This window comes from Ranitomeya variabilis, chromosome 2 (assembly GCF_051348905.1).
Source record: "Ranitomeya variabilis isolate aRanVar5 chromosome 2, aRanVar5.hap1, whole genome shotgun sequence".
Classification (NCBI taxonomy): Eukaryota; Metazoa; Chordata; class Amphibia; order Anura; family Dendrobatidae; genus Ranitomeya; species Ranitomeya variabilis.
In genome coordinates, this window is record NC_135233.1 from 826798457 (window position 1) to 826821299 (window position 22843).

Below are 22843 nucleotides of genomic sequence, written 5' to 3' on the forward strand. Positions count from 1 at the left end.
AACCATCTCATATCCCCCTTTTTTTTGCATATTCCACACTACTAATGTTAGTAGTGTGTATGTGCAAAATTTGGGCGCTGTAGCTGCTAAAATAAAGGGTTAAATGGCGGAAAAAATTGGCATGGGCTCCAGCGCAATTTTCTCCGCCAGAGTGGTAAAGCCAGTGACTGAGGGCAGATATTAATAGCCAGGAGAGGGTCCATGGTTATTGGCCCCCCCCCGGCTACAAACATCTGCCCCCAGCCACCCCAGAAAAGGCACATCTGGAAGATGCGCCTATTCTGGCACTTGGCCACTCTCTTCCCACTCCCGTGTAGCGGTGGGATATGGGGTAATGAAGGGTTAATGCCACCTTGCTATTGTAAGGTGACATTAAGCCGGGTTAATAATGGAGAGGCGTCAATTATGTCACCTATCCATTATTAATCCAATTGTATGAAAGGGTTAAAAAACACACACACACATTATTAAAAAGTATTTTAATGAAATAAACACACAGGTTGTTTTAATATTTTATTGCTCTCTCAATCCACCAGAAGACCCTCGCTTGGCAAAATAATAAACCCACAATATACATACCCTCTGATGAACTGTCACGTCCCACGAAGTAATCCATCTGAAGGGGTTAACTCATTTTACAGGCAGGAGCTGCGCTAAAGCACTCGCTCGTGTCTGTAATCCCCCGGGTGCTGAAAGGAAAGCTGAGTGATCTTTACTTACATTGAGTTGCGGTGAGGCGCCCTCTGGTGGATGTTCTCATGAACTGGAGCCTTGGAAAAGTTCCCACGCTCGAGTTCATATGAGTTCATCCACCAGAGGGCGCCTCACCGCGACTCAATGTAAGTACAGATCACTCAGCTTTCCTTCATTCGCCGGGGATTACAGACACGAGCGAGTGCTTTAGAATACATTCTTGTGACTACATCTTTGAGCAGCTGAGTAAGCTGATCTACCATAGAACATTTAGAGCAGAAAGGAATAAACTTATTACATCGGGGCGTGTCCTAGCTGGCCATGTGAGTGGACGCATAGGAGAGCGCTCCCGCTGCTATTAACGTTAAAATCCAGTGCAGGCCCTGCTGTATATTCTAAATTGTGCCATACCTGCTGGCTGAAGGTCCTGGGAGCGGAGCGGTGTGGTATTGGAGGCCCGGTAAAGGAGGAGATGACCCGACAGAGGCAGAGAGACGCGGGTGCTGGGGATGCAGGAGCTATCCAAGATGGCGCTGCGGCCAGAGAAGACGCCGATAAAGCTAACGCCGCATGTCAGCGGTACATGGAGGTGGCGGCAAAGCTAAAACAGTTTGCCCGGGGGAAGAAGCGGAGGAGGCAGAGACACTTGCCGGAGATGGATCTGATAAGGAGGAAGCGATCTCTGCAGGGGAGAATGAGGTACAGAAGGGGGCAGGGGAAAGCAATATGGCGGTGGTAACGGGCTCCAGAAGAAGTGATGCCGGGAGGAGAGCCGACCCTGAAGGATGTTTTTGCATTAGTCTCCTCATGTAAGCAATCCTTAAATGCATTAACCCTCCAGATGCAGGAGGTTAAAGGGGAAACTACGCAGATAAATGCTGCCCTACAAAAGATGGGCAGACGCGTGGGTGTAGTGGAGGAGAGGGTGAGCACTGCAGAAGATCATGTAGAAAAGCTGCAAAAGGCGGAGAAAAAGTTTGCTCAAGTGATATCAGAACTGGCTGCAAAAAATGAGGACCTGGAAAATAGATCCAAAAAAAAACAACCTCTCTATAGTGGGTCTGCCTGAAAAAACGGAGGGGAGAAACCCTACTGAGTTTATTGACAGTTGGCTGAGAGAAAAAATTGGGGTCGAGGTGCTGACAAAAGTTTTTGCTGTTGAGAGAGCTCATAGGGTCCCACCGCAGACCCCTGCCCCTGGAGCTAATCCCTGTACCATGCTGGCCAAAATACTGAACTATAGAGACAGGGACATTGTTCTCAGGAAGGCCAGAGAAATGGAGGATCTAACGGTTGGAGGACAGAGGATTGTCATTTACCCAGATTATTCTGCTGCGGTCCAGAAACAGAGAATGAAGTTTACTGGTGTCAAGAGACGACTGAGGGAGCTGGGGGTGCAATATTCTATGTTGTTTCCCGTGAAGCTAAGAGTGGTGGCTTTTGACAAAATCCATTTTTTTCTGACACCAGAGGACACTACCCAGTGGATTGACATTAATGCTAAGAAATTAAAAGCTAAAGGAGACTGAGAATCTGTGGAGACCCAGATTCGTGTTATTTCTTTGTGGAGGAGAACTGTGTATATAATATACCTGCTCAATAATTGGGCTATTTTCAATTTTTGAGGTGTTGAGCTTGGCCATCTTAATTGATTGGCCAGATGGTGCAGTAATAGTTAATATGGAGGGAGAAGGGCTTAAATGGTGTACTGCAATTATGTTTTGTAATTTCTTTACTTTGTTATATGTGCTGGCATGCTTTTGGTAATTGTAAAGAGTTGTTTTTTTTATGGTGGCGGGAGGTGAGGGTAAACCAAGGAAGAGTGTTTGCAACGGGCAGAAGAGCCCCGCTCTTGATGAGAGGAAGAAGCTTTAGTTGTGGGGGGGTTAGGGTTGGGAGCTGGGATTTGAAAGGGCGGGAGGGGGGTTAGACAGCTTGCATTTGGGAGTGAGGATATTTTGAAAAATGATGAGTGGCATAATGGGGGACCGTATTAAAATAATGAGCTGGAATGTAAGAGGCCTAGTGGATAAGACCAGACGGGCGGCGAGCTTACAGTATGCTCGAGATCAAAGGGTCTCTATGATATGTCTGCTTGAGACACACTTGATGCATGAGAGGGTTGATGTGCTATGTAGGCGCTGGATACAGAAAGCATATTATTCTACTTTTTCTACGTATTCAAGGGGAGTGTTAGTATTGGTTCCCGCGGGTGTGCGTTATGAAAAGGTGGAAGTGTATGTTGACGCGGATGGTCAATATATGGTGGTGAAATGTATGGAGTGCTGCTGTGTGTAGCAGTGGTGTACATTCCGCCTCCCTATTCCAGCAAGAAAATTAGAGAAGTGTTGGAGCTGGTTGGACGTGGGGGCTCGATACCGCTTTTAATTATTGGAGACCTTAATAATATATGTGATGATTTTTGGGACAGAACTAAAAATATTCAGAATAGGTCTGAAGGTCACATTACTGCGTTTGGTACCTACGTTCGGGAAGTTGGCATGATTGATTTATGGAGAGTAAGACATGTTGGGGAGAGGGGGTATTCTTGTTATTCACAGGCTCATGATACCCTGTCTAGAACAAATATGGCTCTTGGCAATCGAATGTTAGACACAATGGTAGGGGTTGTGAGGTATCTACCAAGGGCTTTTTCAGATCATAGTCCAATTGAGGTGGAGTTTCGATCGATGGGGACACAAGCCATAAGCAGGAGAGAGTGGAAGATTCACCCTAATTGGTTGCATAGTATGGATCTGGACAACATAAAGCGGGAGGTGGAGGAATTTTTTTACTTTAATTACGGGAGTGCGGATATTCTCACTATATGGGAAGCCATGAAAGCGTATTTGAGAGGGTTGCTGTTTAGAGATATCAGTAGATGTAAGCGGCGGGCAAAACTAGCAGAGAAAGCAGGGGTTGATGGGCTAAGGGCAGCGGAAGATGAGATGGCTATACTGGGTACCCCTGAGGCTGGGAAAAGGAAGAAGCTCAAAATCATATGGATAAAATTATTTTGGAAAAGACAGAGGAAACGGGAAATTCAGAGATTAGCTTATTACAAGGAGGGGGAGACTGTGGGTCACATGCTGTCGCTTGTGGCTTCTGCCCAGAGGAGTACTTCGTTTGTCCATTCGCTGGTTTCGGGGAGTGGCACGAAGGTTTCGGAGACTCCGGAGATTTTGAAAGTCTTCTCTGATTTTTACGCAGACCTATACTCCTCTCGGGTGGATGCATCGGTGGGAGACACAGTGGCATTTTTAGAGGGACGGGTTGCCTAGGTTGGATGATGATGATAGGGAAAGTTTAGAGGCACCTATTACAGATAAGGAGTTGTGTTGGGCATTACAGTCTATGGCAAATGGAAAGGCGCCACGAGTGGACGGGCTACCTGCTGAAATTTATAAAAGTATGGGGGAAGTGTTAGTGCCTAGATTAAGGGTGGTTTTGGAGGAGGCTAAGAGTAGAGGGACTTTGCCTGCTTCCATGAGAGAAGCCATAATAGTGGTAATTCCGAAGGAAGATAAAGATTTACGGCAACCTGAGTCATACCGCCCAATTTTTTTGCTCACAATGGATGTCAAGCTTCTGGCTAGGGTGTTGACAACCCGACTAACGAGTGTTATCTCCAAGCTGGTACATTCAGATCAATCTGGCTTTATGCCTGACAGATCTACGGCAGTTAATCTGAGAAGGTTTTTTATGAATTTTCAGCTAGGGGGGCCGACAACTATGGTCAGAGAGTTATCGCATCCTTAGATACCCACAAGGCATTTGATAGTGTAGAATGGGGATATTTGTGGCAGATCTTACACTGTTTGGGCTTTGGTTCACAGTTTGTGTCCTGGATTCAGCTGCTGTATACGCAACCAGAAGCTAGAATTAGAGTGAACAGTCAGCTGAGGTGTCTGGGTTCAAGTATGGGTCAATAAAAGAAAAGATTGCGCTATACGCGGACGATATACTACGGTTTTTGGGTGATCCAATTGTTTCCTTGGGAAGTGCCATCGGGGTTATTGAGAGATTTGGGTCTTTATCGGGGTTGACGATAAGCTGGAATAAGTCAGTTTTGTTTAAAGTTGATGTAGGGGATGAGGCGAGTGAGTCCGTAGATGGAGGACGACTTAAGGTGGTAGATCAATTTAAATATTTGGGGATATTGATCTCTACGCCGGTTACAGACTATCTGCATAAGAATCTGACTCCTGTTCTGGGGGTTCTTAAGGCGAAGGTGGGTGCTTGGATTAAACTGCATTTGTCAGTGGTGGGCCGAGTCAATCTCATTAAAATCATTCTGATACCTAAGATATTATATGCTCTCAATAACGCGCCTATTTGGATACCATGTGGGAAATTTCAGCAGATTAACTCCTTATTTAGGAGTTTAGTATGGGGGAAACAGCATCCTCATATCAGATTGGAGACGCTTCAGCGACCCAAGGAAGATGGAGGATTGGCTTTGCCCAACCCTCAAATATATTTTCTTGCGGCCCAGTGCCAACATTTAAAGGGCTGGGCGCATGAGGCGTCTTCCAGTGCGGTACAGCACCTGATGGAGGAGGTGACGAAAAGATGTCCAGTGATACAGTGCTTAGAAGATGGATCCTTGGGTGCGCTTGGGAAAATTTACCCAACGATATTTCTGATACATAAGCTGTGGGGTAGACTCAAACAAATTCGTGGGGTTACATGTCTGACTAGGTTTTCTCCGTTATGGTATAATAATAATCTACTGGAGTTTATGGCGTTAGGAGTTCTATCAGAGTGGAAGACCAAGGGAATACGATATGTTTATCAGATGGTAGAGCAGCGGGAGCTGAAATCCTTTTCCCAGTTGCAATTGGAATATGGTCTTTTTTTTTTTAATCAGATAATTTTTATTAACAATATTCAAATTGACAACTACACACAATTGTGTCAGCAAAGGAGAATAAACATGTTTACAAACATTTTGAAACAATCCTCTCCATCCAAGGTTTCCAAAGTGTTTCAAAAGTTTTCAGACTTTTCCTTTTTCATAAATACCCTTTTCCATATTAATAACCATATCAGACTGTCTATAAAATTCCTGCAGAGTCGGCGGTACCTCACTCAACCAGTGCCTGGCAATTCGCTTTCGTGCAACATACAATAATCTAGCTATGGCCACTTTATGATGATTTGGAACTCGGATCTCTTCCACATATCCCAAAATATATATCACAGGATCGCTTGCGATTGTACAGCCAGACGATTTACCAATTGCTTCTCCCACCTCCAACCAGTATGAATTCAATCTCGTACATTGCCATAACATGTGTAGATTCCCTGCCCCCTCGGACTGGCACCTAGGACACTCGGAAGTCTGTCTCAATCCTGACTTACATAGCCTATCTGGAGTTCTATATACTCTGTGAAGTACATATAATTGCAAAAGTCTACCCGGCTCACTTAATGATAATTGGAGAATATACTCCATGATATCCTCCCATTTAACCTCCTCTATCCTTCCCAACTCTTCCTCCTATTTCTCTTTTGCCTTAATAGGGAATCTATTAATAAAGGTATATAACAAATCCCTATAAATATCCAAGACTACCCCTTTCTTTCCTCCCGTCGCAGACATAGTTCACCAGAATGTCTCTATAAATTCCCATATCGATCGTTTTACTCTGCGCAAGATAGGCATGTCTCAACTGTCCATATTGAAACCTACAGGTCTCCTGCAACCCGTAACTCTCCTGCAGTGCCTCAAAGGATAACAGTCCTTGTGCGTCCTGAATCTGAGCCACATATTGAATACCTAATGATGTCCAATTTTTGAATTCCCCCATTTTAATAAATTCAGGTAGTATTTCATTATGCCATATTGGGGAGAGATTTGTTAAAAGTCCCACTTCTCTTGTCTTTTTAATTGCCTCCCATACTTTTTGAACCAGTATCAAAGTAGGATAGGCCGTTCCAAACTTCCCAAATCCCTCTGCCTCCAATCCCTGAACCAATGGGTCCCTTCCCACCAGCCAAACCAAAATCCGCTGAACCGAACCCAGTCCATTCACCTCTCTCCAACCTCTCATCTGCTGACCCTGCGCTGCCAAAAAGTAGATCCAGGGATTCGGAAGGGCCAATCCCCCCAATCTTTAGGCCTCTGAAGCAATTCCAGCCTAAATCTTGGCTGTTTCTTCCCCCAAACAAGGTCTCGAAATATAGAGTTAATGGTATGAAACCACTTCTGGGGCAACCAAACGGGGGAATTATGCAATATATACAATAACTGGAGCATAAGAATCATTTTAATTAAGTTCATAGAAATGAAAGACAAAAGAAGTGGCACTCACCCGATGATGCTGTACAAAAAAAATGTCCTTTATTCAGAGCATACGCTCACAGACATATAGTGGAGAGGCGGCTTGGTAAGGAGAGGAGTGCAAAGGGAGGCAAGAGGACGACAGCCGTTTCGCGCCTGCGCGCTTCCACGGGTCCAGGTGCGTGAATTAGAAACATCACATCCTATATAGGAACTAAACATCATGATGTGAACAGGTGACACAATTAAAAACACATTTGGATGCTTGCACCAAATTTCGCTGATAAGCACAATAGAAAATTCATTTATAATATACATATAAAGAATACAAAGAATCTTAATTTTTTACATTATTAAAGAAAGATGGACATATCCAATTTGTCGTTCAATCCAGTAGCGCCCTGCGCATTCGTTTCAATGATCCACCTTGCCTCGCATTGCAAAAGTTTTTTTCCGCGATCACCCCCATTTGGAGGATTGTTTACAATTTCTAAACCCGCAAACCGCAATATATTTGGATCGGCACAATGCATATCGCGTATATGCTTAATAAAACGAGGACAACCTTTTCCAGAGGAGACCGAATTATAGTGCTCCCTGAACCTGTGAAACAAAGGGCGAATAGTCTTGCCAATATAAAAGAAATGGCATGGGCATACTATTATATAAACCACATATCGTGATTTACATGTTATCAATTGATGGACTGTATGACAAATGGAACCAATACGAATGGGATTATCTATCAATCTGAACTGACAATAGCTACAGTTTCCACATTTGTGGTTGCCTGTAGGTTGCAGTTTTCTCAACCAATTAGGATTTTCATTAGATGACAGACGATTTTTAACAAGAAGATCCCCCAAATTTTTTGTGCGCTTATAGGCGAAAATCGGGTGGCTCATTGTTAAAGATGAAAGCTCCCTATCAGATTGTAGTATGTGCCAATTTTTTTGTATAGCCGCATGGATTGCTTTATTCATTGGGCTATGTGTGAACGTAAAAACAAACTTATCATTGGCACCAACATTAGGAGCGTTTTTAGTTTTTTTATCTTTTTTGCGGCTTTTAAGTAGATCTTCCTGAGTTAATTTTCTAACTCTGTTTTCAGCTGTAGCTAAAATTTTTGGGGGATAATTCCTTTTCAAAAAACTGGTTTTGAGTTCAGTTATTTGCTTATCAAAAACTTCCTCATTGTTAGTGATTTTCCTATATCTAACCATCTGGCTATAGGGTATGCTGTTTTTTGTGTGGAAAGGGTGGGCGCTATTAAAGTGCAATAAACTGTTTGTCGCTGTGGGTTTTTTATGTACACATGTGTTAATTTCCCCTTCCACTACTTCAATTTTAACATCTAAAAACTCCAGCGACAATCCACCAAAGCAGGCAGTAAACTGCATATTCTCCTCATTATTGTTATTGAGGTAAGACACAAAATTCTCAAAGTCTGATTCTGAACTATCCCACACAATAAAGACATCGTCAGCGAATCTGTAGTAGGCACGAATGAACCGCAAAAAAGGATTATTAATTGAAGTTATGTATTTTTCTTCAAATGCTTCAAGGAACAAATTTGCGAATACACACGCGACAGGCGTCCCCATTGCGGTTCCAGTGCGTTGCAAAAACTATTTATTAATAAATCTAAATGCATTATGCGTTAAAACAAAGTCCAGGCTTTCAGCGATAAAATCAATGAAGTCCTGGTCTTTGTTGCAATTTTGTAAGATTGTGCATATAGCTGCGATGCCCTTATTGTGGGGGATTCGTGTGTACAGATTGACAATGTCGATCGAGACAAGTGAAAAAGTGGGTTGCCACTCTAAAGTACGTAAAGCCAGTAAAAAATCTCCTGAATCTTTAATAAAGGAGGGAATTTTATGCAGCAAGGGCTTGAGTAACCAATCCAGGAATTTGGACAAGGGTTCCGTTAAAGAGCCAATACCGGCTATAATGGGCCTTCCGGGTGGTTTCGTGGCATGTTTATGAATTTTTGGCAAACTGTACCAGTTAGGAATAGTGGGGTGTTCTGGAAGCAGTTTTTCTGCTTTATTTTTAGATAATACACCTTTTACAACAAATTTGTTTAAAAGTTTTCTCAACTTCTCTTTGAATTTCAGAATAGGGTTGGAATCCAATGGGGTGTAAGTACATACATCGTTTAACTGGGACATTGCTTCCTCAATATAGTACGTTCTATCTAAAATAACTATATTGCCACCCTTGTCCGCTTTCCTTATGATTGTGTCACTCCAGTGCTGCATTTCATATATCGCATTCATCTCCTTTTTAGATAAATTGTTCAAAGGGGGACAATAAAGAATGGCTTCCACGTCCTTTATAACCAGATCCTGGAACAAGTCAACAGCATTTCCAGGAGAAATAGGGGGCATAAACGTTGATTTGATGCCTCCTTTGAAAGGTTCTATAGTAGGATTAATTTCTGTAGTAGTCTTAAAGTCATATGAGGTCGACTCGTTCAAGTCTGCAAGAAGCCACGCATCTTCAATGTCGTTCAAATCGCTGGGCGGAAAAGCCATAAAGCCTAAATTCCCAATAAGGGCAGGACTATCCGTAGCGGTATTAATAGAAGTTTTTTTCTCTTTAACGCCCGAGAAGAATTTTTTTAGATGCAGTTTTCTTGTGGCTTTAAACAGGTCCACCTTAAAGTCCGTAAAATTAAACTCTTCGGGAACACAGAAATTTAAACCTAACGATAATACATATTTTTGATCTTGAGTAAGAATTCTTTTAGAAAGATTTATTATTTGCAATTCATTATTATCAGTTGTTACTTCCTCCAGGAGACTTGCTTTCGTTTCTTTTGTGGGTTTCTTTTTTCGTCCGCCTCGTCGAATCTTTTTCCTAAAGGGATATCCTCCTGAGAGGAGGCAGCTGTAACTCCTTTATTATCCGAGATCTCTTCGACCCCACTGGAGTCGGTTACCCATCCGTCTCTTTGCATTTTACGTTTATTAAATTTTCTAAAAGATTGATTCCTCTGAAAATTTCTCCTCTTATTGCCAGATTTATTCCAGGAAAAAATCTGCCCTGTGGCAAAATCATTTTTGTCTCTCAAGAACTTGTCTTTTTTCTTTTGTTTCGTTTCAATCTGTATTAAAACCAATTTTTTATTCAATTTTTTTTAAAAATGCCTTATATTGAGCTTCTATAATGCGTGAACTCAATTCTTGTTTAGCGCCGTCCAATTGCTCACACAAAGCAGCATATTCCTTTTCATTCTGCATAATTACTAATGCCAGAAGGCTCCGGGAGCATTGCAAATGAATTTCCTCCCAAGCCTTTTGAAATGATACATCACCACTAAATTGTAACTTTTAAACAAATTTGTTGTAAAAGGTGTATTATCTAAAAATAAAGCAGAAAAACTGCTTCCAGAACACCCCACTATTCCTAACTGGTACAGTTTGCCAAAAATTCATAAACATGCCACGAAACCACCCGGAAGGCCCATTATAGCCGGTATTGGCTCTTTAACGGAACCCTTGTCCAAATTCCTGGATTGGTTACTCAAGCCCTTGCTGCATAAAATTCCCTCCTTTATTAAAGATTCAGGAGATTTTTTACTGGCTTTACGTACTTTAGAGTGGCAACCCACTTTTTCACTTGTCTCGATCGACATTGTCAATCTGTACACACGAATCCCCCACAATAAGGGCATCGCAGCTATATGCACAATCTTACAAAATTGCAACAAAGACCAGGACTTCTTTGATTTTATCGCTGAAAGCCTGGACTTTGTTTTAACGCATAATGCATTTAGATTTATTAATAAATGGTTTTTGCAACGCACTGGAACCGCAATGGGGACGCCTGTCGCGTGTGTATTCGCAAATTTGTTCCTTGCAGCATTTGAAGAAAAATACATAACTTCAATTAATAATCCTTTTTTGCGGTTCATTCGTGCCTACTACAGATTCGCTGACGATGTCTTTATTGTGTGGGATAGTTCAGAATCAGACTTTGAGAATTTTGTGTCTTACCTCAATAACAATAATGAGGAGAATATGCAGTTTACTGCCTGCTTTGGTGGATTGTCGCTGGAGTTTTTAGATGTTAAAATTGAAGTAGTGGAAGGGGAAATTAACACATGTGTACATAAAAAACCCACAGCGACAAACAGTTTATTGCACTTTAATAGCGCCCACCCTTTCCACACAAAAAACAGCATACCCTATAGCCAGATGGTTAGATATAGGAAAATCACTAACAATGAGGAAGTTTTTGATAAGCAAATAACTGAACTCAAAACCAGTTTTTTGAAAAGGAATTATCCCCCAAAAATTTTAGCTACAGCTGAAAACAGAGTTAGAAAATTAACTCAGGAAGATCTACTTAAAAGCCGCAAAAAAGATAAAAAAACTAAAAACGCTCCTAATGTTGGTGCCAATGATAAGTTCGTTTTTACGTTCACACATAGCCCAATGAATAAAGCAATCCATGCGGCTATACAAAAAAATTGGCACATACTACAATCTGATAGGGAGCTTTCATCTTTAACAATGAGCCACCCGATTTTCGCCTATAAGCGCACAAAAAATTTGGGGGATCTTCTTGTTAAAAATCGTCTGTCATCTAATGAAAATCCTAATTGGTTGAGAAAACTGCAACCTACAGGCAACCACAAATGTGGAAACTGTAGCTATTGTCAGTTCAGATTGATAGATAATCCCATTCGTATTGGTTCCATTTGTCATACAGTCCATCAATTGATAACATGTAAATCACGATATGTGGTTTATATAATAGTATGCCCATGCCATTTCTTTTATATTGGCAAGACTATTCGCCCTTTGTTTCACAGGTTCAGGGAGCACTATAATTCGGTCTCCTCTGGAAAAGGTTGTCCTCGTTTTATTAAGCATATACGCGATATGCATTGTGCCGATCCAAATATATTGCGGTTTGCGGGTTTAGAAATTGTAAACAATCCTCCAAATGGGGGTGATCGCGGAAAAAAACTTTTGCAATGCGAGGCAAGGTGGATCATTGAAACGAATGCGCAGGGCGCTACTGGATTGAACGACAAATTGGATATGTCCATCTTTCTTTAATAATGTAAAAAATTAAGATTCTTTGTATTCTTTATATGTATATTATAAATGAATTTTCTATTGTGCTTATCAGCGAAATTTGGTGCAAGCATCCAAATGTGTTTTTAATTGTGTCACCTGTTCACATCATGATGTTTAGTTCCTATATAGGATGTGATGTTTCTAATTCACGCACCTGGACCCGTGGAAGCGCGCAGGCGCGAAACGGCTGTCGTCCTCTTGCCTCCCTTTGCACTCCTCTCCTTACCAAGCCGCCTCTCCACTATATGTCTGTGAGCGTATGCTCTGAATAAAGGACATTTTTTTTGTACAGCATCATCGGGTGAGTGCCACTTCTTTTGTCTTTCATTTCTATGGACTTACATTGCTGTTAATGTTGAGCACCACCCTTATGCTATTGCTAACTGCATGCCGCAGTGGATTTTGATCGGGTCTCATATGCCCATATGCCTAGTGACGATAATCTGAAATTCAGACATATCTCAGCTGTGAGTTCAACACCTAGTGCCATTCCTTTTCTATCTTTACACACATTTTAATTAAGTTTATCCTTCCCACCACTGAGAGATATAACTTGCACCAGGCCCCTATTTTCTTCCTAAATCTGTCCAACAATGGGGATAGATTCAGATCGACGTAGCTAGAGAGAGGAAAAGACACTTGAACACCTAAATATTTGAACTGAGAAACCACTGTCAGCTTGCTACCTTCCCCTGATATTGGGATGTCAACGCCCCTTTATCCACTATCAAGATATTTGACTTCGCCCAATTGATTTCAAGACCCGATATATCACCAAATATCCTAAGAATATGCATCACACCCTCCAAGGCCTCTCCAGAATTTTCTAAAAAGAGTAACATGTCATCTGCATATAGGGCTATTTTCTCCTCTATCATGCCATACTGGAACCCCCTAACCGAAGTCGAGCTCCTAATTGACTATGCCAGGGGCTCCACTGCCAACGCAAATAGCAGCGGAGACAGCGGACACCCCTGCCTAGTCCCCCTATATAAACCAAAACTCCCAGACAACTCTCCATTAACTCTCACCCTAGCAGTCGGAGAAGAATACAATACCCTCACCCACGAGATAAAAGTCGGCCTGAAACCAAAAGATCTCAAAACCTCCTAAAGATAGCACCATTCAACACTATCAAACGCTTTACGCACATCCAGTGAGACTACAACTCTATTACCCTCGTTGTCCGACGGCAGCTGCAAGTTCAGGAATAATCTACTTAAGTTTATCGCTGTAGACTTATTTGGCGTAAAACCAGATTGGTAAGGATGGACCAGATTCTGGACCACACTTGCCAAACGGTTAACCACTACTTTAGCCAAAATCTTAACATCCGCCGTCAGCAACAAAATTGGCCTATAGGATTCCGCCAATTCCGGGTCCAGAATATGGTCTTAAGGCTTCTGGGGATTATCAATATGCGCAGATGAGGCACACATTTGGAGCTCAAAACAGGGGGGACTGTCTTAAAATTCAAGGCGACTTAGTGCTGGAATATGTGTGTGGAGATGGGACTACGAGGGGGGTTATCTCCTCCTTATATAGAGATCTATTATATACTTATTTATTGGGCTTTCCGATCAATGCGAGGGCTAAATGGGAAAGAGGGCTGGGCCACTTGGAGGATGAAACGTGGGAATCTGTGCTGGAATGGATACCAAAATTGTCACTGAGTGAATCGTATAGGTTGTCTCAGCTCTATATTTTACATAGAGTGTATAAGTCTCCGGATGTTTTGTATAAGGCAGGGTTGTGAGCTAACTCTGAATGCCCGAGGTGTAAGAATGAAAATGCTGGAATATTTCACATGATGTGGACGTGTCCAAGATTGGCTGTTTTTAGTTGGTGGTTTTGAGTAGTGTGGAAGGAGCTTATAGATGTGTGGTACCAAGGGAACCGGTGGTTTGTTTGCTGGGTTATGTAGAGGAAATTAAAGTGGATAACACCCTGAAAATGGCAATCGCTAGATTAATATATATGGCTCGAAAGGTAATAGCGAGGAATTGGATAAAAGAGGAATCGCCTTCAAGAGGAGAATACCTTAAATATGTGAAGCATGGATTTGCTCTGGAAAAAGGGGTTTACAAGAAAAGGGGGAAAATGGAAGTGTTTGATAAATTGTGGTCTCCTTGGCTGGAAATGGACTAGAAGGTGGATAAGAGGGGAAAGGCTTCGGGGGCCTTTATCTGGAGGAAATATTGTCTACGCGGTTACGGTTGGGGATAATGGCTAATATGCATCTTTGGAGGATATATTAATGAAAGAGTGTGAGCTGTCTAAATGGGATGGGGGAGGGGGGGATAAGTTGGTGATGTTGGGGTCTGTTACTGTTAAAATCTAAAATGGAAGTATTATTGTACTATGCATACTGTGATATTATTCTTAATAAAAATTTATTTGATTTAAAAAAAACTTATTACATCATAAATTTAATAATAAAAAAATACAGAGCTAACAAGATCGAAAAAATCTGCAATAAAAAAGAACATTCATAAAAGACAAACAATAAAAAAAAATAAAAGGGATAAAATACAGAAACGTACAGATTAAATCTGAGACCTTTTAATCAGAGTAGACACCGCAGCAATTTGGACAAATCTATGATACTCATAATTTCTCTTGGGTCTGACAATGAGTTTTTCTGGATAAGATATTTTGAAGGGTATAATCCCCATCTCTCATCCCTCATCCTGATCAGGTGAGAGGAGGATGGCTAATTGTATACAAAGAATTCCTAATTCTAATATACATATTTTCCCATCGGAACCTCCTAGTGGAATAATAGGACAGCTATATTTACGAGCATACAGTTAAGTCGAGAAATATTTGGAAACTCACACCAATTTTGGCTGTTTACCAAAACATATCCAAGGAACAGTTATATAATCAATAAGGGCTTAACCCCTAAGTGACAGAGCCAATTTGGTACTTAATGACCGAGCCAATTTTTACAATTCTGACCACTGTCACTTTATGAGGTTATAACTCTGGAACGCTTCAACGGATCCTGCTGATTCTGAGATTGTTTTTTCGTGACATACTGTACTTCATGTTAGTGGTAACATTTCTTCGATATTACTGGCGATTATTTATGAAAAAAATGGAAATATGGCGAAAATTTTTAAAATTTTGCAATTTTCAAACTTGGTATTTTTATGCCCTTAAATCAGAGAGATATGTCACAAAAAATAGTTAATAAATAACATTTCCCACATGTCTACTTTACATCAGCACAATTTTGGAAACAACATTTTTTTTTGTTAGGGAGTTATAAGGGTTAAAAGTTGACCAGCAATTTCTCATTTTTACAACACCATTTTTTTTTTAGGGACCACATCTCATTTGAAGTAATTTTGAGGGGTCTATATGATAGAAAATAACCAAGTGTGACACCATTGTAAAAACTGCACCCCTCAATGTGCTCAAAACCACATTCAAGAAGTTTATTAACCCTTTACGTGCTTCACAGGAACTGAAACAATGTGGAAGGCAAAAATGAACATTTAACTTTTTTTTGCAAACATTTTACTTCAGAACCATTTTTTTTTTATTTTCACAAGTGTAAAAACAGAAATTTAATGTTGTTGTGCAATTTCTCCTGAATACGCCGATACCCCATATGTGGGGGTAAACCACTGTTTGGGCGCACCACAGAGCTTGGAAGAGAAGGAGCGCCGTTTGACTTTTTCAATGCAGAATTGGCTGGAATTGAGATCGGATGCCATGTCACGTTTAGAGAGCCCTTGATGTGCCTAAACAGTGGAAACCCCCCACAAGTGACCCCATTTTGGAAACTAGACCCCTTAAGGAACTTAACTAGATGTGTGGTGAGCACTTTAAACCCCCAGGTGCTTCACAGAAGTTTATAACGTAGAGCCGTGAAAATAAAAAATCTCATTTTTTCTACAAAAATGATCTTTTTGCCCCCAAATTTTTATTTTGAAAAGGGTAACAGGAGAAATTAGACCACAAAAGTTGTTGTGCAATTTCTTCTGAGTACTGTACGTCTATACCCCATATGTGGGGGTAAACCACTGTTTGGGCGCACCGCAGAGCTTGGAAGAGAAGGAGTGCCGTTTCACTTTTTCAATGTAGAATTGGCTGGAATTGAGATCGGACACCATGTCGCGTTTGGAGAGCCCCTGATGTGCCTAAACAGTAAAAACTCCCCACAAGTGACACCATTTTGGAAACTAGACCCCCCCAAAGAGCTTATCTAGATGTGTGGTGAGCACTATGAACCCCCAACTGCTTCACAGAAGTTTATAACGTAGAGCCATGAAAATAAAAAAAATCATATTTTTTCCACAAAAATGATTTTTCACCCCCAAATTTTTACTTTCACAAGGGTAACAGGAGAAATTGGACCCCAAAATTTATTGTGCAATTTATGCTGAGTAGGCTGATACCCCATATGTGGGGTAAACCACTGTTTGGGCGCATGGCAGAGCTCGGAAGGGAAGGAGCGCCGTTTTGGAAAGCAGACTTTGATAGAATGGTCTGCGGGCATGATGTTGCGTTTGCTGAGCCCCTGATGTACCTAAACAGTAGAAACCCCCCACAAGTGACCCCATTTTGGAAACTAGACCCCCCAAGGAACTTATCTAGATGTGTGGTGAGAACTTTGAATGCCCAAGGGCTTCACAGAAGTTTATAATGCAGAGTTGTGAAAATAAAAAATATATTTTTTTTTTTACAAAAAAGATTTTTTAGCACCCCCAATTTTTATTTTGACAAGGGTAACAAGAGAAATTGGACCCCAAAAGTTGTTGTCCAATTTGTCCTGAGTACACTGATACCCCATGTGTTGGGGGGACCACTGTTTGGGCGCATGGCAGAGCTCGGAAGGGAAGAAACGCCATTTTGGAATGCAGACTTTGATAGAATGGTCTGCGGGCATGATGTTGCGTTTGCAGAGACCCTGATGTACCTAAACAGTAGAAACCCCCCACAAGTGACCCCATTTTGGAAACTAGACCCCCCCAAGGAACTTATCTAGATGTGTGGTGAGAACTTTGAATGCCCAAGGGCTTCACAGAAGTTTATAATGCAGAGTTGTGAAAATAAAAAATATATTTTTTTTCCACAAAAGATTTTTTAGCCCCCACGTTTTTATTTTCACAAGGGTAACAGGAGAAATTGGATCCTAAAAGTTGTTGTCCAATTTATCCCGAGTACGCTGATGCCCCATATGTGGGGGTAAACCACTGTTTGGGCGCACAGCAGAGCTCGGAAGGGAGGGAGCACCATTTGACTTTTTGAGCGCAAAATTGACTATGGCGTTTAGAGACCCCCTGATGTACCTAAGCAGTGGAAACCCCCCAAATCTAACTCCAACCCTAACACACCCCTAACCCTAATGCCAACCCGATCCATAATCCTAATGACAACCCTAACGATAATCACAACCCTATTCCCAAAACAACCATAACCCTAATCAGAACCCTAAATCCCACACACCCCTAATCCTAATCTCAACCCTAACCCTAATCCCAATACACCCCTAATCCCAACCCTAATCTTAACCCTAATCCCAAACCTAACCCTAATCCCAAACGTAACCCTAATGCCAACCCTAATCCAAACCCTAATCCCAACTCTAACCCTAACTTTAGCTGCAACCCTAGTCCTAACTTTAGCCCCAACCCTAGCCCTAACTTTAGCCCCAACCCTAGCCCTAACTTTAGCCCCAACCCCAACCCTAAATTTAGCCCCAACCCTAACCCTAGCCCTAAATTTAGCCCCAACCCTAACCCTAAATTTAGCCCCAACCCTAACCCTAAATTTAGCCCCAACCCTAAATTTAGCCCTAACCCTAACCCTAAATTTAGCCCCAACTCCTCTAGCTGCCGGCCGGCAGATCATGGTGGGCGCACTGCGCATGCGCCCGCCATTTTCTTACAGAAGGAAGAAGCCGGCGGCCAGGACAGGACACAGGAGGACCCAGGGACACCGGTAAGTATGATAGGGTCCCCGAATCCCCCTATTTCTCTGTCCTCTGATGTGTGATCACATCAGAGGACAGAGAATTACACATCGCTTTTTTTTTGTTTTTTTGCGGTCGCCGGTAAACAGTTAATTACCGGAGATCGCAAAACAGGGGTCGGTAAAAACCAATCCCGATCATGTTCTTTGGGGTCTCGGCTACCCCCAGCAGCCGAGACCCCAAAGATCTCCCGGGTGCCGGCCGGCGGGCGCACTGCACATGCGCCCGCCATTTTTTGGCTGGAAGAAGATGGTGGCGCCCATCGGGAGCCACGAGGAGCACCGGGGGAGACAGGTGAGTATCGGGGGACTATTGGGGGCGATCGGGGACCCCATTTCTCTGTCCTCTGATGTGCGGTCACATCGGAGGACAGAGAAATTAAATGGCAAATCGCGTCTTTTTTTTTGCGACCGCCGGTAAACGGTTAATTACCGGCGATCGCAACTCGGGGGTCGGTAAAACCCCCCCGAATCATGTTCTCTGTGGTCTCGGCTACCCCGGTAACCGAGACCCCAGAGAAAATCCGACTCTGGGGGGCGCTATTCACTTTTTCCACAGCGCCGTTAATTAACGGCGCTGTGGTTTAAGTACCCTTAACTGCCGCCGTTAAAAGGCGTATCGGCGGTCGTTAAGGGGTTAAAGTGCAGACTCTGAGCTTAAATTTGATGGTATTCACATCCTAACTGGAGTAAGGGTTTAGGAATTACAGCTCTTTAACATGTAGCTACCTCTTTGTAAAAAGACCAGAAGTATTTGGACAAAAATAAGCCAAAAGACATCTAAAGAAGCTTGTCCAGTTCTGGAAGAGCATTCTTTGGACAGATCAAATGAAGATCAACCTGTACCAGAATGATAAGAAGAAAATATGGAGAAGGCTTGGAACGACTCCTGATTAGTGATGAGCGAATATACTCATTACTTGAGATTTCTCGAGGGTCCTCTGAGTATTTTTTAATGCTCGGAGATTTAGTTTTTCTTGCCGCAGCTGAATGATTTACATCTGTTAGCCAGCATAAGTACATGTGGGGATTCTCTAGCAACCAGGCAACCCCCACATGTACTTATGCTGGCTAACAGATGTAAATCATCCAGCTGCGGCAATAAAAACTAAAACTCCGAGCACTAAAAAATACTCGGAGGACCCCCGAGCATGCTCGAGAAATCTCGAGTAACGAGTATATTCGCTCATCACTACTCATGATCCAATGCACACCACATCCTCTGTAAAACATGGTGGAGGCAGTGTGATGACATGGGTATGCTGTTTCTGGGATTTTCAGTGGGTGGTTTTATCAGAGACTGACAAAGGTCTGTGTATGCACACTTTTTTATACAAGTGAAGCTGTCACTGATAGGACCACCCACTGGACCCTGAAACACCAGAGGTTTAAATGATGAAAACAGAGGTTATACTGAATCTTTTCACACAAAACTATATATTAATCTACTCCGCTCTGTAACATGGTGCCTGCAGATTGGACTGCATTTTCATGGTGACAGGCTTCCTTTAACCCCTTTCTGACCTCGGACGGGATAGTAAGTCAGAGGTTAGAACCCCCGCTTTGATGCGGGCGCCGGCGGTGAGCCCGCATCAAAGCCGGGACATGTCAGCTGTTTTGAACAGCTGACATGTGCCCGCAATAGCGGCGGGTGAAATCGCAATTCACCAGCCGCTATTAACTAGTTAAATTCCGGTGTCAAACGCAGACAGCGGCATTTAACCGGCGCTTCCGGCCATCGGGCCGGAAATGAGCGCAACGCCGACCCCTTCACATGATCGGGGTCAGCGATGCTTCTGCATAGTTAATGATGTTGGCTTGCTGTGAGCGCCACCCTGTGGTCGGCGCTCATAGCAAGCCTGCAATTCAGCTACATAGCAGCGATCTGATGATCGCTACTATGTAGTAGAGCCGATCGAGTTGTGCCAGCTCCCATGGAGGCTATTGAAGCATGGCAAAAGTAAAAAAAAAAAAAACAGTAAAAAAAAGTGAAAAAAATAAAAAAAAGTAAAAGTTTAAATCAACCCCCTTTCGCCCCATTCGGAATAATAAAAAAAAAAAAATCAAACCTACACATATTTGGTATCGCCGTTCAGAATCGCCCGATCTATCAATAAATAAAAAGCATTAACCTGATCGCTAAACAGCGTAGTGAGAAAAAAATTCAAAATGCCAAATTTACGTTTTTTTGGTCGCCGCGACATTGCATTAAAATGCAATAACGGGTGATCAAAAGAACGTATCTGCACAAAAGTGGTATCAATAAAAACGTCAGCTTGGAATGCAAAAAATAAGCCCTCAACCGACCCCAAATCACGAAAAATGGAGACGCTACAAATATCTGAAAATGGCGCAATTTGTTATTTTTATTTTTTTCGCAAAGTTTGGATTTTTTTTTTCACCACTTAGATAAAAGAGAACCTATACATGTTTGGTGTCTATGAACTCGTAATGACCTGGATAATCATAATATCAGGTCAGTTTTAGTATTTAGTGAACCTAGCAAAAAAGCCAAACAAAAAACAAGTGTGGGATTGCACTTTTTTTGCAATTTCACCGCACTTGGAATTTTTTTCCCGTTTTCTAGTACACAACATGGTAAAACCAATTATGTCGTTCAAAAGTACAACTCGTCCCGCAAAAAATAAGCCCTCACATGGCCATATTGATGGAAAAATAAAAAAGTTATGGCTCTGGGAAGGAGGGGAGCGAAAAACGAACACGGAAAAACGGAAAATCCCAAGGTCATGAAGGGGTTAAGCCAAAATTCAAGAGCAATGTCTGATTTTCATTAGTCGATGTTCAGTAACTTTAGATTGAAAAGTGCATTAATTAAAGTTATTTCAGTGACCACTGAGGGTTTTTCTTACTTTACCAGAAAGGTATGAATAATTTTGCCCACATGTGTAGTTTACTAAATTTAACCCCATAAACAGTGATGTGTGTGTCTTAACATCTTACAGTTATCCTGTAGATTAATATACACTGTAATAAAGTTTTTCGCTTACCTAGCACCCATTTCTCTGAGACTAACTCCAACTCTGGTGGTTTCTTTCCAGGAAACATCCCAATGCAAATCTTGGCTTGGCGTAGTGCCTTGCACACCTTGCCACCACATAGCTGCACTGCTTGAGAAAGTTTATCACAAGGAGGCTGGCTTGTTGGAGATATGAAGAAGGTTGGAAGACTAGAGAACAAATTCTGATGGTACTCTCCTGCCGATAGATGACACTGCAACCTAGAGATCTGATAAAGAAAAACAAGGTGTTAATTCATATGATCAAACACCGCTTTTCTAAAACACACACTGTAAAATAATGCCATACTACAGCACTGTACAGGAATTGGTAATGGACAACTGTATCCGTTTTAGTATTATTGTCTTCATTTGCTGTGCTTAATATTGCTGGCTTCCAAATCTTATTTCTTCCTCTTCCTATCACCTCTATTGGGAAAAGGGAAATTGTTTATCTGACCATCTATGAGCCAAATGTTTCCTGTACATAAACTTTCTCCATTGCCCAAGCTCCCACCAATAACAAAATAACAAATGCATTCTCATTTAAAAAAAAAAAAAAAAAAAACATTAAAAAGTATTTAATACACTTTCTAACATTTAAAATTGCAATACCAGGAAGGAAAAGTCATGACATTTTAAAAATCACAGGATAAATAAACATGTTAATAACATGAAAATGATGAAAAAGTGGCAATAATGTTTCCAAAAAGTCTCAATTTATTCAGTACCTAGTGTGAATGACATACCCAGAAATACATGCACTTAACATCAGTGATGTCAAGGTGTGCAATGGCTTTCTGAAGAATGTTCTAGCACCCTAAATGCACTTGGGCAAACCATCAAGGTCCACTGCTGGCAGCTTATTTTACAATTGCCAACAAATTACATCCCAGATGTGCTCAAAGGGAGTCAAGTCTAGAGACGCTGCAACCCACTGTAGCACATTTGGGCCACGCAGAAGCTCCAGGGAAACATTAGTTTGATGGGAGCTAGTAGTACAGCCATTTCTCCAGTCTCCCATCGAGCACATCTGAGTCGGCAATTGCAAAGGGAGCTGCCAGTAGCAGATCTTGATGATTTGAGTGCCCAAGAGCTTTCACCGTGGCAAAACATTCATCAGACAACTAGTAATAACCTCACTGTTAGCATGCCACGGTGTCTAAGTGCATATGTTTCTGCATGTTGTGCTCATATACAATATTAAATAAATCAAGATATTTTAAAAATGTCTCCATTTTTTCATTATTTGGATATCATTAACAAGTCTATCAATCTTGTAACTTCCAGAATTCCAGAACTTCTCCTTCTTGTTATTGCAATGCCAATATTAAAGGGAATCTGTCAGTATCATAATCCCTCCTAGCCTTCTATATGGTCATGCTGCTCCTAAAAAAATAAATAAAATGACCTTCATATCAACGATTCAATGTCTTATTCCAAATTAATCCGTGATAGACATTCTGTAGTATGCACTCAGTTGGGTGAAAGGAAAATTTGCACCATTATTACTGGGGTGCATAATTTTAGAATGGAGGGGCACAGAAGAAAAAAAATCAGTGGAGCAGCGGAAATTGAAAGAGGTACTCAGTTTCAGGGCCTTTCTGCCTTTACTGGTGTATGGGCTTGGTGAGCAGGAGCAAGGAGGGGGGCAAGGAATTAAGACACTATGGGCCAGGAATGGAAACCCTGGGGGTTATGAATGAAGACACTAGTAGCCAGGAATGGAGACACTGGGGGCCTGAAATGAAGATGGGGACACGGAGT

General features: G+C 41.9%; 1 protein-coding gene across 4 annotated transcripts in view; it reads right to left on the reverse strand.

Moving 5' to 3' along the window:
• Positions 1–22843, reverse strand: part of MCPH1 (microcephalin 1) — a 435753-nt gene that overhangs the window by 22495 nt on the left and 390415 nt on the right. For 3 of the 4 annotated variants that reach the window (XR_013221834.1, XM_077290054.1, XM_077290052.1), the window contains one exon: positions 21069–21306. Coding sequence is in view for 2 of the 4 variants with exons in the window: in XM_077290054.1 (XP_077146169.1) it covers positions 21069–21306 (238 nt within the window). In the remaining 2 variants the exon portion in view is untranslated. Of the gene's footprint in view, positions 1–21068; positions 21307–22843 lie in introns of those variants that run through there. The other variant, XM_077290055.1, reaches the window with a different exon arrangement.